Genomic DNA, 15,429 nt, shown 5'->3' with positions numbered 1-15,429 from the left:
GACATAAGATAAGCACAGTGTTGGTTGCTTAGAGAGGGAATACTGATCCCAGTATACTGGAGAAATTCTCCTTCTGCCTTCAGAATGCCATCTTACAGTGGGACTGGAAAGCTACAGGGAACTATGGCTCCTATTCTTGATAGAAACTGGAGCTAAATGCGTTATACACATCAATAAAAGCTTTTGAGTGGGTAAAATAAAAAAAAATAAACATTATTCTTTTTGGAAATACATTACTCGGTTAATAGATCAAATAGCGTATAAAGCCCTGCCCCTTAGCCTAAGGTGTAATTTTTAAATGTTATTGAGTGTATATACTTGGTGACGCTGTTCATGTTTGTAGTCTGCGCTGCGTCTCACCACGCCTTGTAATGTACATGTTCTGTCTTTAAATAAACCCGGATTTCTTGGTACCCATTAGACAGCTCTGTCACTTTTTAAGCAAATTGTTGCATTTTATTTATGGAACCTCGGCTGATTCTGTAGCGCTCGGTCAGAACATGGATTTTCTGGAATCTGATAACTTTTCCAAAAAATTAGAGGGTCCATAAAGACATGGTGGGATGAGTTTGGTGTGGAAGAACTTGACCGGCTGCACAGAGCCCTGACTTCAACCCCATCAAACACCTTTGGGATGAACCGGACGGAGATTGTGAGCCAGACCTTCTCCCCCAAAGGGGGGACCAAATACATATTAATGTCTGTGTTTAGAATGTGGTGTCATAAAAATCGCTGTTGGTGTAATGGTCATGTGTCTCAATACTTTTGTCCATATAGTGTATATAATCTTTCCTTGTTTCTTTTTTTTTTTTTAGCCGCCAATTCCTTAAACAATTTCCATTACAAATCGTTTGCTATACTGTGGCTGAACCATGAGGCTTATTATAGGAAAAAACAGTTAAGTGCTTTAATTAAGCTTACTTGTTTTAATTAACTCTCATATGCAAATATTGCTTTTTATAACAAAGCAAATCATTTCTTTTTCTAAAAAAAAAATGACTTATTAATGCAATCCATTATCCTCATGTTCCCTATTTCAGTCATTGAAACATAAAAAAAAAACATAACCAGGTGGGCTGCATCTATTGGGGTTATAATAATAATCAATAATATTCTTATTTTTACACCTAAGTGGTCAATTTAAATTTTAAAAACTGTTGTTTATTCATCTGAATAATAGTTATTATTGGCTGTTGTATGAGTATGAGCTGCATCATGTGTTTTATGTCGGTCCAATCAACCTAAAATATTTCTTAATATAGCTTTATAGTACAACTGAAGACATATAAATGGTCTTAATTACTACAAACTTCTGTTCAGTCTGCTAAACAATGTGTCTAAATGAAAGTCTATTAGAACTTCATAGTTGGGATAAAAGTCCACTAACACCAGCCCTTCAAACAAAACTTCATCTGCTTAAATGTGATTTTATTGAAAATACTGCAACAATGACTTTTGTTTAGCTTATTTTGGTCTTAGACTAGAATCCAATGAAATCAAACAACAAGTTCTAATGTATCCAAAAACCTTTGAGCAGATATCACCATACCTTGGAAATTCCCAAGGATGCTGTGCGTGGACGTGCGGCAAGCCACATGAGGAACAGGACTATCATGCATTGAAGAGGGGGTAGCCCCAGATAACTTTTAATTAGCTACCCCCCCCTCTTACCGGAGAAAGAGAAACACCATTTCACCCGGAGACTCCTGGTTACACCCAATGACTTCCCAAAGGGATCTGTAAGGATGTTGCATGCAATAGCCCAACGGTATATGTTAAATTGCCATAAAGCTTCGACCACACTTTGCAGTAAACCCACAAACACTGTTGTCACTGTTGTCACGATGTAGAAAATTGCATGTTATATCTAACAAACACAAGCAGTAATTTGTGTGCACAGGACTTGTCTTTTGTCAGTTTGTGAGGATTATGCCAAAATAACTTGTATTATGCCAAAATAACTTATATTTAGTCCCACTTGCAGAACATGTCTTTACCTTGCAGGACCCTTCACATCTGCAATAATGAGTTAATAACCACATGCCCCTCACTTTCAAAGTAAATAAGGATAACATAAAAATAACAAAACTTCTCTTTCTGGAAAACAAAAAAAAAACAGATTTAAACAAGAAAAACAAAATGTCTATATGTAGGTATCCTACAAAGTCAATAATCTGTTGTTCCTTGCCAAGTTCAAAAAGTAGTCACACATCCCGAACCCGCACTCCTTTGATTGCTTCAGAGAAATATATCAAACTGAATAGTCCATGCGCCATGTGAGGTGAAAGCGAGCCATGGGGGTGACACAGATCTAGGGTGCACTAACTCCTCCAACATCAAATACAACATACATTTGATCTGGGACTCAGTATTGTGACCACAGAACTTTATGAAATCAAAACATTGTATCTGATAGCAGATAATCCAAAAAAGGTAGTCTGCTATTTTTCCTGCTTTAAAAACCTCAAACCTTGTTGGGATCTTGTCTTATATTTAAAATAACCACATGTCTATCAAAGGCGTGTTTAAATTCTCTCACTGTATTGACCTCTACCTGGGGATTAAATTCAGACCTGGTACTTTAAGGCCAGTGGCCAATCAATAACATACAGACAGCGGAAAACTGAGGGACAGGACCTGCCACAAGAGAAGCAATAAAGAAACAAAGGAGGCGCCATTAGGCACCAGTCCAACAGAAGTTTGCCTGATGGCCTGCCGGGTCTGATCTCTACCACTTCTGCCAGACATTGACCCCATTGCTATGTATATATATATCTTATTGTGGTTTAACTATTTATAAGATATCCCACAACATGGCACTTTACTATTACAAATAGGCAGACATTAATCAAACACACTTTGGTGATTATCAGTACCAGGGAGGGGCTTGAGAGTAAAGGGTTAATGCAGACTGCCTATGCATGAAACAATATGCACAGCCCCCATCCATTGAGAAGACCTCTGTTATGCCCCTGCCACCAACCAGATTGTCTTTTACCCATGAAGGGGCAGGCATTTTCTGAGATGATGGCTGGCGTCCCCCCTGATCCAGGTGCCCCAGGCAGCTGCCTGGCATTAAAACCACTACTGTCCACAGTCCTTCATAAAACTGGTCTAACAGCCACTCATGGAAGTGAAGGCACCATCAGTGGTTTTGGGGGAAGAACCTGCCCTCTCTACTTCTCTACCTCTGTATACAGACATGAGATCCTGTGTTGTTGTGTTATTGTGTTACGTTGTGTTGTCTAGGGCATGCATATAAATGCTAAAATATTTCAGCCCTGGAAAAACCTCATAATTCCAGCTGAAGCACAGCTACACTCCCTCTACCATGTGAGGGTGTGCTGCAGACTGTTGATAGGAAGGCTTAAATGTGGAAGAGAACATTAGTCCATGCTTTAAATCAAATGTTATAACAAAGTAGGATGCCGGGAGGAATACTCACCATGATTAATGCTGCAGGCAGGAGCTTCCCAGACTTTGTGATCAGAGTGCTGTGTGATCACAATCCGTAAATACGCCTTATTACTCACATAAGCCCACTGGGACTCATTCTCTCAAGAGTTAATTTTCTTCTGCACCCAATACAAAATTACAAAGGCCCCAAGGAAAACACCTAAAAGTACAGGTTATTAACACTTTCATGAATAGCTTACAAACGGAACATTAAATGTTTCCCTTTGTTTTAGAAATTAACCCCTTCAAGGTATGCTGTGAGTCATTGATATTAAAACACAATGTACTGCTCACGTGAAGAATATTGGGTTCCTTTATTTCTCGTATATGTTTTTCCATTAGAATTATAGGACACTCGCAGAATTGCTACTTTTTTTTATAATTTAAAACACTTAATTTTTTGGATACATTACATAGGTCATCTTCTGTCCTGGACAACAATAGGACATCTGTACTGCACACACGGCAGATTATAACAAAGAGCTGCCCAACATATAATTACTATTACATGGCAGCATGTTATTAACTATGCTTCATCCTGTAATTACCAAGCCTCCTCCTATTACCTGGCTTCATGTAGTTAACAAAGCCCTCTGCCATAAATCAAAATTTTAGACTCTAAACCAATAATTGTCATCACTGTTCTCATTTTTTGTTACACTCTTTCTCTCTTCACTAATTTCCCACTTACATCATGATATTATCACAACTCTTATGTTAACTGAACTCAGCAGAGATCTTAAAAACCACAACATAAGACACAGTAACATAGTCACAGTAACATAGTCATTAAGGTTGGAAAAAAAAAAATACAAATGTCCATCAAGTTCAACTCTGCTGTTGATCCAGAAGAAGGCAAAAATACCCACATTGAAGTGATTTCCAATTGTCCCTCAAAAAGGGGAAACATTTTGTGACTCCAAAAATCTGATTTCTTACCGGATGTAAAATGTATGTATTTATTTATTTTATTTATTTTCATTTTTTCCTCTTTTTTTTCTCTATATTTCACTTTTTTTACCTCTATATTTTTTTCATCTCATCATTGATAAATTCATCAAAGGAGTTAGCAACCTGAGCAATTAGGGTATGCGGATCATGTATCTCTGTAGAAAATCACACATTAAACACCCTCTCCTAAAACGCCACACCTTTCATGCTTGAATAGCTCGACAGGCCAGTTTTACAGACTTTATACAGAAATCAGGGTGGAGGAAATGTAAATGAATGAAAGACTTCACCCCGAATAATCCATTCATAGCATTTTATCCACAAAGGTAATATTCTGAAGCTTAACTGACATTGGATCCTCTGATTCTTTTCAGACTCTATAATTCTGCTGGATACACATGGCCCCATGCTATGCTATTACACTTTTGCAGCATTTTTGTGGCTCTTAGACAATTTTAAGCCGCAGTCTGTCCATGATCCACCAGTGCTAATAAAAAAATTGTCTTCATATATATATATATATATCAGATTAGTTCTTTCTCCTTCTACCCCTGACCTGTGGCCTAATGTCATCCAATATTTTTATCAATGAGGTCCTCTAGAATAGGTCTAATCGCTCCTCTAAATCCAGTCTGAAGGCCTAGTCACTAGACACTGGCCATCTTGATCTTGTTAAGCCTTGGGTACAGATTAATGGAAGGTCTAATCTATCACGATATGACTTAATCATCATAAATGCCCCAACACGCCTTTCGCCTCCTGACCCTGTGTGCACAACAGGACGATCCAAGCCTTGTCTTCCTTTTTTTTCTCCACCCCCCGCATAACGAGAAGCGAACCGGACAACAGCTTCATGCCACAAAGACTCGTTTAACTGAACTGTCAATATATATTGAACTGGTTTCCATTTGCAGTGGAAAAGGTCCATAAACCTGTCACTATATAGTGTTATTCATTACATGTTTTAAGTTAATGCCACAGGATAAGCCATTTTGTTCTCATGCCTACGCTAATATATATTAGGAAAATATGCATGGCTGTCACCAATGCAATCAGACAAGCTTTTAAAGGCATGGATACTTCCATCACCAATATACGCATAAATAGTCTATCTATGGCTCTATGGCAGTCTAAGCTATATAACGTTAGCTATCCATCAATACAATTTGTGGTACAAAATGGACCATTTCATTGGTTGCCATGGTGATTGCTCCCCATTTGCCACTTTGCACTATAACTGTTCAGTGCACATTAACCTTATTATCTGTACAACTGAGAATATTCTTACAACGAAAATAATTACCATAAACAAATCCCACGGAGGCTTGCTTTTTGTTCTTGTTTCATGCTATATATTTCATATGTTATTGCAAAGCACTGCACTATGGAATATAGAGTATATAAGAGAGCTAATGATTCCCATCTGTGACTTCATAAACCTCACATCATGCACTTTACATCTGTTGACCGCCAACATAAGAAATGCAGGTATCCCAGGGAAAAAAATGCCTGGCGCAATCACGCTAGTTCTTGGAAATTTACATAGTAAGGAAAACGACTACATATTTAACAATTTTGGTTAAAGGAACAGTTGTGACAAAAAAGAAACCAACTCTTTATTATTATGATTTATATAATAATTTACGGAGAGCTTCTCACGCTCCTGACGCATTCAAAAGTTCTGACAAAACTAGAACAGAGAGACTAAGATGAGCTGACACCACCAATTATTAAGAAAGTGACTGCTAACTTTTATAGACATAAGTACTTACTGGGGAACTCTCCCCACTCTCAGGGTGAAGGAGCAGATTCTTAGGGTCACACAGTCTGGACTTTTCCGGTCCGGCACCGTTGTGACCATATCTGAGACTCCCAATCGATTAGGTGTGTCTTTAAATAATGACAATACAAGGTTCCCATGGCATTACAGCCATTTGGTTATGACATTTGTCATATAATCTTCACAATGGGCAATTAAAGGGTTAATATTTTAAGCCTCTCAGGGTCCAGTCATCTAGAAAGCTCCCAGATTTGCATAAGTAGCGTTTAATAAAGTTCCGTATATCCCCTTCTCACAGCAAGGATCTAAAATCACATTCCTGAATTGCTAAAACGACAAAAGTCTTAGTGACGGCCGTTTTTGAACAGGTGTAACCATCGGAAGTGTATTAATTGAGCCAATTGTGCAAATTCCGGAAAACAGAAACTATAAACTTCTAATCTGGGCCTTTCTAAAGCATTATATAACACCATTAGCAAAATTTTACCGGGGTATTGCCGAGTGCACATTTCAGAACTATGTTAAAAGGATTGCCGCCTTTTCGAATGAATTAGAGCTGTAAATTATTCATGCGCAGTATTTAAGCAGTAGTGCAAATCATAATCATTACTAAACACCAGCATGTGTTGGGTACCAGTAACCAGTGGCTGCAAGTTCCTGTTTCGTGTGATTTGTATTTGCATATAAATCTAGATTTCTGACTTCTGCATTTTAGAAGTTGCTTTCTCATATCTCTGGTTAATCGAGTGGTTGCATCTTTATGCTTTAGAACAGAGTTCTCCAAGAACCTAAATGTTTTAATCATGTTTTAATCATTAGTTTGCATATTAGTGTCCCATTGGTTCAAGCAGCTGATTTTGTTCAAATTTCCATATACTAAATGCATAAAAAGTTACATTTACATAAATTGAGCGGTAGTGTAAAAGTTGGTTCTTTTAAAGCTTATTTGTACTGTATGTACTCTCTTGTATCTCGTTTTGTGTTTTGTACATATATTTCATGTTCTAACCGCTAAAGGAGTGAATGCCTAAGCCTAGGGGGTTTATAAGGTAAAAACACTAATACATTTTTAATGGTGTTCTTCCCCTTCCTCAACCAATAAAACAGTTTTAACACAATATAAAGCATTAAATGAACAATCACCATAGATTATTAATGCTTGCACTTTGCCCAGAGCGAGTTATTTACACGCCGTGGATTTAGCATCTATTGTGTTTTATTAAGATCTGACTTATTCTGTCTGTGCGCTCTACGTTCCCTCCATTTTTTTCATATGGTATATGAGCTGACATGGGATTGGTCTTTAACATATAGTTTTTTTCTCCAAAAACAACGGTTACGTCACATCTCACACAGCACCGCAATGAATCCAGGATTGAAAACCATCAGCTGCTTCTGTTATTATTATTACTTAACATTTTTTTTCATAATTGTATATTATAATCATTGCCGGAATGGGGATGACTAGGTGGTCGTGACACTTTAACTCCGCAGGCTGAATATGCACGGCCGCACACTGTAGCACCGGGTCTGCTGAGTCAGGAATGCTCTTGGCAAGGTGCCTACTGGGCACTTACCCAGTGTTTTAGATGGCTAGTCTGGACCTAATTATAATATAACTGCAATTATATATATGGTCTTCCACCAAAGTTAGGAACTGAAAAGTTTTATATTATAATGAAATATAAAGAAGTAAAGCGCCTTTACGATGAAGGCAACGTGAAACTAAATCCACAAATTCACACTGTAAAAGCACGTCACCCTTTCTTAGTATGCAAGCAGATCAAGCCTACATGGACAAACGTGGTAAGAAAATAAATCTACAGGTCAAGTTGCAATCTATCTGGCAGTTAAGGGGTTAAAAACAAGACGATTGCAAGCTTGTTTCAGTGGGATCCTCCTTTCCTTTTGTCTCGGCCCTAATTTCTATATTACGTCTTATTCACTCATTGTACAGCACTGTGGAATATGATGGCGCTATAGAAATCGATAAACAATAATCGTGCTGTCTATAGACGGAACATTGCAGTCTCTAGCTTTCCGAATATAAATACACTCCATGTGACTGGGCCACGTGGGTCTGCAATAGGGCGCATATAAGAAATAACACAACTATGTTTACTTATAAACCAGTATGTGACAGCTTAAATCCACAAACAGCCAGGGCTATCGTGTTAGAGACAGAATGCCTTGGGCATGGGAGTAAAGGTCAAGTACAACTCCCAGCATACTCAGCTGACAGTGTACTCCCTGACTTGGATAACTAATATCCAGTCGGTAGCTTTCAACACCTATGATGCTCAGCAATCCAAAAAAACACACATTTCCCCCCAGTACAATATTACTGAGAACGCAGTGTTAGAGCTACCTGTTGCCTGCCCCTGTTTTACGATTCTTTCCTTCCCAAGACTGCAGAAATAGTTTATTATACCATCCCCACACACACAAAAAAAGGAAATAAAATGGTGTAGATTTCCCTTTATGTTTTCAATATGCTGATGATGTCATACATGACTTTATAAACAAACTTCAGAAATGTGCGTCATCATACATTTGCATCATTTGATGCTATTTGAATATGTAAATCAGCGTGTGCCAGCACATCTGCATTTTGATGCAAACCGCTAAGAACTGATTTATGTATACAATCCTGTGTATCTGTCAAAGCAGGTGCCGGTACTAAGTATCCTGCCCAGCTCCGAGCACCACTCTCTGTCAATGTCACACACTCCCCACTCCACAAGATCGCCCCTCCAACACCCCTCCTTCCAATGGTTGGACAGACATCTCCTCCCCTCTCCCAGCATCACCTAGGAAGCAAGGCAGAGATGAGAGAATAAACAGTCACATCACCAAGCGCCGGCTGCCATTCTGTTGGCCTCCTCTTCTAAAAGAGGGGGGCTATTAGTGGGCATGCAGCCTGAGAACTACCCCCTTACTCCCACCTCCCTCACAATACCCTTTCACACAGGTAGGCAGGGCTGTGCGGAGACAATCGAGCTTCCACTCACCAGCTTGGGTTTGTTTTTGCTCTCGTCGGGCTCCATGGTCTTTCTTTTTGTAGATTTGCTGCCTATGGGTTCAGGGTTTTTTCCTGGGGTGTCTTCCCCCCACCCTGCTGCTGCTCCTGGTGGCTGCTGGTTTTCCATTTTCCATAGATCTCCAAAAATCCACGCTTACCCCCCCTCTACCCCTTTTAGTTTCCTAGGGGAAGAGTTGTAGCAGAGATAGCGCCTATTATCCCTTTATTTATAATTGCCCGGTGGCTCGCCCCCTCCCTTACATACACTGTTCCTACGCGGGCTTCTTTAAAATTTCTATGTGCCACAACGCAAGTGCTTTTGCAAATCCTGGCACGCACCACTCTCTTCACCGAGATGCCTGATCAGCCAGGCTCTTTACTGAATTCCTCCGATACCTCAATCCCTGTCTGTCTGCATGACAGTCTCTTTTTTTTTTTTTTTGCTAGTCTCCCTTTAAGGCAGCTCTAAAAGGAGTCCTCGCTGCTCTCCCCGTACCCTCCCTAACCAGGAAATGAAGCTCTAGGCTGGAACAATCAAGGGCCTATCATCTAAACACATGTATACGGAGAGATACACAGACGGCTGTGTTGGGTTTTCTTTTTGTTTGTATATCCTGTCTCATGATTGTGCTGCTTCATTATTTAGATTACTATTAACGTCGCCTAAACTGCAGCTGTCCGTCCGCCTAGTGAAAGTTCCAATTTTTTTTCTCTCCCCGCAGATCTGTCGCTGTTGTTTTTTTTTGTGGGGGGCGAAGAAGAATAAAAAGCTAACTTTTATTTAGTGCCGGCGACACAATGAATCCGAACTAATCACCGACATGATACATTATAATTAAATGTCTTGTCTCTGCGCATATGTAACAAGTTATTCCAATCTGTGAGAGCATTCGCTATTTTATTTCAAAATGAATTGGAGTAAACAGGATGCCTGACAGGATCTAATTTCGGCTTCGACTTCTTCCAGATGGAGATTGCAAAACAGTTTGTATCCAACATGAGGTGTAGCGGTTTCACTGCATACAGCCAGAGTTTTTCTATATTGGAAACTGTTTTAAGTTGGCACTGATCTCATTAAAAAAAAAAAAAAAAAAAAAAAAAAAAAAAAGGATAATATATAATAAGATACAAAAGAGACATTCTCTTGCTATAAATTAATTTCATGTTAAGTTTTATAGCACGTACATTTTGTTACATTTATTTCATTGTTTATTTTGCATTTGGAAACTATACCAGCTTATAGGCTGTTCAAACAAAAAACAAGCAGAAAGATCCGTCCGTGCATATATAATCATAGTAATATATACATTGTGGATTTGACTATGAACAAGGGGTGATACCAGCTGGGGGGAGACTTCAGCTACAGAAAATTCTAGCTTAGGGTCCAAAAGTGTTCTGTGCATTCCAGCCAAACCATACCTGATGTGACGTGTCTCGAAATGTGATTGTGCCTCCTTCTGTATTCCTGAGTTTAACTGCATGTCCTGTGCTGTGTTGCTGTGCTTAATAATTTATGTTCTAATGATAGAATGTAGTATTTGATTTATGAAAAATTATGAAATGAAAAACTGGTTAAAAAACATGGAAAGTACCCAGGTTGGACCTCTGTCACAGCTCAGCCCAAATTCATGCTTCAAGCTAAAGGCCAGAGAGCCAAGACAGGCAGAGGTAGGCACTGGTGGTGGGTCTAGTGCAGCTCCATACATACATACATACACACACACATACATACATACATACATACATACACACACACACACACACACACACACCCCAATTGCCTTTCTGGCCAGTGGTCTGCATTACCTTGAAAACCAATGAGTTACCAGAGTTTCTTGGAGGCCCATGTGCTTCACTTACTTTTGTGCCAGGGCAATTGTAAAGCAACAGAGATATCGGGCCCCCAATGTTTTTCTTCTGAGGCCATACTACCTGAAAGGAGGTGAGAGTAGGTTCTCACCCTATTGAGAGTGTGCCTTGACGTGGCGGGTGAGCTTAATTATGCTTTGGCCAATTCATATAACCAAAACCTCTCATTTATATTATGTTTATATATTTGTTGCCAACTTTATTAGGGTGAGAAGCGCAGACAGTTTTTGCTTTTTGTATACATTGTACAGCCAATACACTGTTTCTTGCAGCATGCTTACACCTGTTTGGTAGGCCTCATATTACACATTTGTATTATTTGAGCCTGTGACTAGCTTAGCGCACCGACATTTTTTCTTTTCCCTGTTTGCACATATTTGAGGTTGTTGGCTCCTCATCAGTCTGGTTGCAGCTTGCTGTCCAGGGGTTAATAGGGAGGAGGTTTAATTGCACCTCCCCCAACACATTAATAAGGTTTTGGTAGCCGTATAAACTGCTTTGTGTGCCCACTATGTAGGAGGTGAGAGTAGGTTCTCACCCTATTGAGAGTGTGCCTTGACGTGGCGGGTGAGCTTAATTATGCTTTGGCCAATTCATATAACCAAAACCTCTCATTTATATTATGTTTATATATTTGTTGCCAACTTTATTAGGGTAAGAAGCGCAGACAGTTTTTGCTTTTTGTATACCTGAAAGGATATGCAAGCTCATCATTTCTTCCTTTGTAAAAGTAGTCTGTGCTGGGTCTTCCTGGGTTCACACCCTTGAACAGGGATATCGCTGAAGTTTTTAAGGGGATACGAGAGCCAAATGGTTAGCCTACATCCCCCACCAACCAGGGACATGACTTCACTGTGGCATTTCTAGTGTGTGCGAATTCCGTGAATGAATAAACTCCATAAACCCTGAAAAGTAAAGTGGTGCCATGTGCAATGAAAAAAAAAAAGAAGAGCCCCTAAGGCTCCTGCTCATATCGGGTATTTTAAAAATGATACCACTTCCAACCAATTATAACAGGCCAGTGAGTATATTAAAAAACAAAATGCAGAGAAATGGTCCGTGTAGCCAAAGTGCACCCAACACAACATTAATAGTGGGCAAGCAGGTGGAAACCAACCTGAGGATGTCATAAATGATACAATAAATGAAAAAGCACAAACAAAACAAACAAGCAAACAACACAAAACACCTGGGCCTCTCTGCAGTCTCATTGTTAAAACTCAATCATTGGGCTTTCCCTCTCTCACAGGTACATACACAAGCTTAATACTGAACTCATAAGTTCATAGGACCTTCAGGGGCCCATGCAGGTGAACCCCCTTCATTCTTACCGTGTAACTTTCTCGGACAAAACAATTCTGTTGGCTCAGAAATGTCTAAATCGCTTATGAGTCACGATTTACATGAAACTCACAGATCTTGGCTTCTGCAGGACCTCTTAGCAAAATACCCAATGATTATCTTGCTCAGGTTGAGTGGCAATTTCATGAAATTTGAAAGCTTTGTCTCCCAGCATGCTATTCAACAGCAATATGTTTAGCTGCATTGTTTACTTTCAATCAGGACTCGCACAGTGCATCACTGGATCCAGTGTCCTAAAAGCCGGTTTCACTCTTTCCTGGATTCAAATGGCTCCATTGTGTTTATTCAAAGACAGAACATACATTTTATGTAGGGGTCATGACGGCTTTACCATGTTTTTGTGAAATTACATGGATACAGTCAATAATATTAAACATAGTATGCTTTAGACATCAAAGCATTCATATATTTGATAGTCCCGCATCATGTTACAACACCAACAATCATTTGTACAAAAGAAAAGGTTTTTCTTTTTTTTTTTTCTTTTTTCCTTTGCTATACCGAAACCTGAGGATAGGAAAAGTTCACAGAGTTAAGGAGATCAGATGGTGTGGCTGTAAATCCTCTACCTCAAGATGGGCAATGATGCGGTGACCTATAAGCAAGCTGAGGACAGTGACCTTCAGAGAGTGTTAAACTCTTCCATTTGAGATGAGCACCAAAAGCCTGAGCCTTTGTGGATATGACTCCACTGTGATATTATATGTAAAACACATCCGTTTCTGTGTTCTGTAGTGTCCTGTGTATAAAAAAAATCTACATATTTAAAATTATGCTAATAAGGTTAGATTATCCAGAATTATAGTTTTACACCTGCCCACTAAAACATTCAAATGTTTACTAATTTCCCATGAATCCTCAGTAAAGATTGCAATTTCATTTGTACCACACTTGCCCAAATGGATTAAAAAAAAAGCAAACAAAAACACACACACACCCAAGAAAAAAAACTCACAATCCCAACACATACACTCATTCATAACACTAAGGTTCTCTTATTACAATATATTGACAGTTTCTTTTTATGTTGTTTTTTTCTATCTTATCGGAATCTCTGGTTAAGCCTTTTGCTTCAGATAACGTGTAGTAATCTCTTTGGCTAGAAATGTGCTAGCAAAGGGTTAATGGTTAACATGGTCTTGACATGAATGAATGTGCAGACAAGATGAATCAAACGCCTATTGAGCCAGGAGATGTGCTGCAGACTCCGCACAGCGTGAGACACAGAGTTGTGAGAGTCTGGTTGTTTCCAGCGTATAATATTTATACAATGAAAGCACTCCTGGCAGCGGACTGGAAAGAATGCAACGATTATAAACACAATTTCACAAAAAGATCATTTCTAAGGAGATGTTTGAGAAGAAAAAATATAGAACATGCATGCTGGTATCTGGAGCTGGTTTAATCTTGAATTAGGAGAGCGTGTCTTTTCCCACCCAAGCGTCTTCTCCACAATGCCATTTAACCGTATCAGTAGCAAACACGTGATGTGTGTCTCTAAAAAGCATCCGCTAGAACAATGCACACAGCACAGGAAAGGTGTTACAGGTTCAGGTTCTAAGACTTAGATATCATGGGAATGAATGGGATGTTACATGAAACACCCCGGCTTTGACTTTGTTGGAGGCAAAGATGAAACCGGGTTTGTTTATGGTTGACTTTATGAATGACTTTTGCCCCGTTTAGTGAGAAACTCCTGCCAAATGTTTTATTACAGTTTTCAGACTTGCAGTTTCCACAAACCATACAATGTACTGTTTAGCTCACAACACTTCAGGTGTCCAAATAGAGGAGGGGAAGTGGTAAGGCCGGACGCCTAAATTCTCCTTATTGCCTTACCTGGGGACTCTCTGGGTTTTCCCCGGAGTCTCTGGGTAGAGCGCTGCTTCTCCGGGTCGCTACTGGGAAATTCCGGGTTCCTGGAACAGCTTTGCAGCAGAGGTTCTTCCCAACCAACCAGCCCATCACCTCTGCTACCTGCAAACCCAGACAGTGTCATAAAACCAGCATACTTGGGATGGTATAAAACAATAAAATCCTTAACGGAATCCATTGTTAAGTCAGATATACACCATTTTATGGCTAATTTTTATTTTTACAGACTTTTTCCAGGAATACACACGGAGGGCACTATTAACGATGCTTGTCATCTAACGTGCTGGGTAAAGGACATTTCATGGTTTGCCAGGAACGCCTGGTGCTGATGCAGGAGCAGGTCACAGTCCCCGACCACCGCAGGCCTGCTGAGTGACTACTCTCTTATGAACAGTCTAAAGGAGGACTAGCCCCACTACCCTCCTGGCTCATTCTCCTCAACACTTCTACATACCCTGCTTGACTACAAAAAAAAGTTCTAAAAAACGTGCAGAATCTGCTTGAACAATGTACACACTGCTCTGGAGATCCATTACCGCTTACTTTTTGGGCCGACAGTAGGATTCCAGGGCAGTTTTCCGTGAAGGCTCAGGGGAAAAATAGGAGAAATTTGCATGAAATGTCCAGCTTTTGATTGCGGTGGCAACAAATGTTACAAGCTGCGTTCTTTGCCGCTGTTGGATAATTCTAAAATCATTCCCCTTAGTCTGTTACGCACAGCATGTATGAATTTGTATTTAATTTGGCTGCTTGAAATAAAACAATATTTATATATATAATTTTTCACCCAAGAGGCAGTGAAACAGTTAAATTACGTATTTGTTCAGCTAAGTGAGTGAAGCATGGCTAGAGAAATCCCCCAACAGGCATAATCACATACTTCTAATTAACCCCCCACAACAAATACTATTAAAAGGAACAACTTAACTTTAGATAAGGTGAAGCATGAGATGATTAGGTAATTGCAAGCACTCAAGCTGGAGATTCAGCCGCTACGTCTCCTACACAAAAACATAACCTGATGTGATATGAAAGGCAAGCTTAAAAGAAATACAAGCCACGGGGCTTTAAATACTGCTATAAAACATGATTGGAAAGGGTAAAGTTAATTGGG

General features: G+C 39.5%; 1 protein-coding gene across 2 annotated transcripts in view; it reads right to left on the bottom strand.

The window, feature by feature from the left end:
* Positions 1–10,022, bottom strand: part of DIAPH2 (diaphanous related formin 2) — a 474,990-nt gene extending 464,968 nt beyond the window's left edge. Inside the window, exon 1 of one of the 2 annotated variants that reach the window (XM_053473146.1) lies at positions 9,199–10,022. In XM_053473146.1, the coding sequence (XP_053329121.1) occupies positions 9,199–9,336 (138 nt within the window). In that variant the 5' untranslated portion in view covers positions 9,337–10,022. The remainder of the gene's footprint in view (positions 1–9,198) is intronic. The other variant, XM_053473147.1, reaches the window with a different exon arrangement.
* Between the last annotated feature and the right edge of the window lie 5,407 nt (positions 10,023–15,429).

Source organism: Spea bombifrons, chromosome 8 (assembly GCF_027358695.1).
Source record: "Spea bombifrons isolate aSpeBom1 chromosome 8, aSpeBom1.2.pri, whole genome shotgun sequence".
Taxonomy (NCBI): Eukaryota; Metazoa; Chordata; class Amphibia; order Anura; family Pelobatidae; genus Spea; species Spea bombifrons.
The sequence above is the reverse complement of the archived record's forward strand: the minus strand, read 5'-3'. Positions and strand labels throughout refer to the sequence as shown.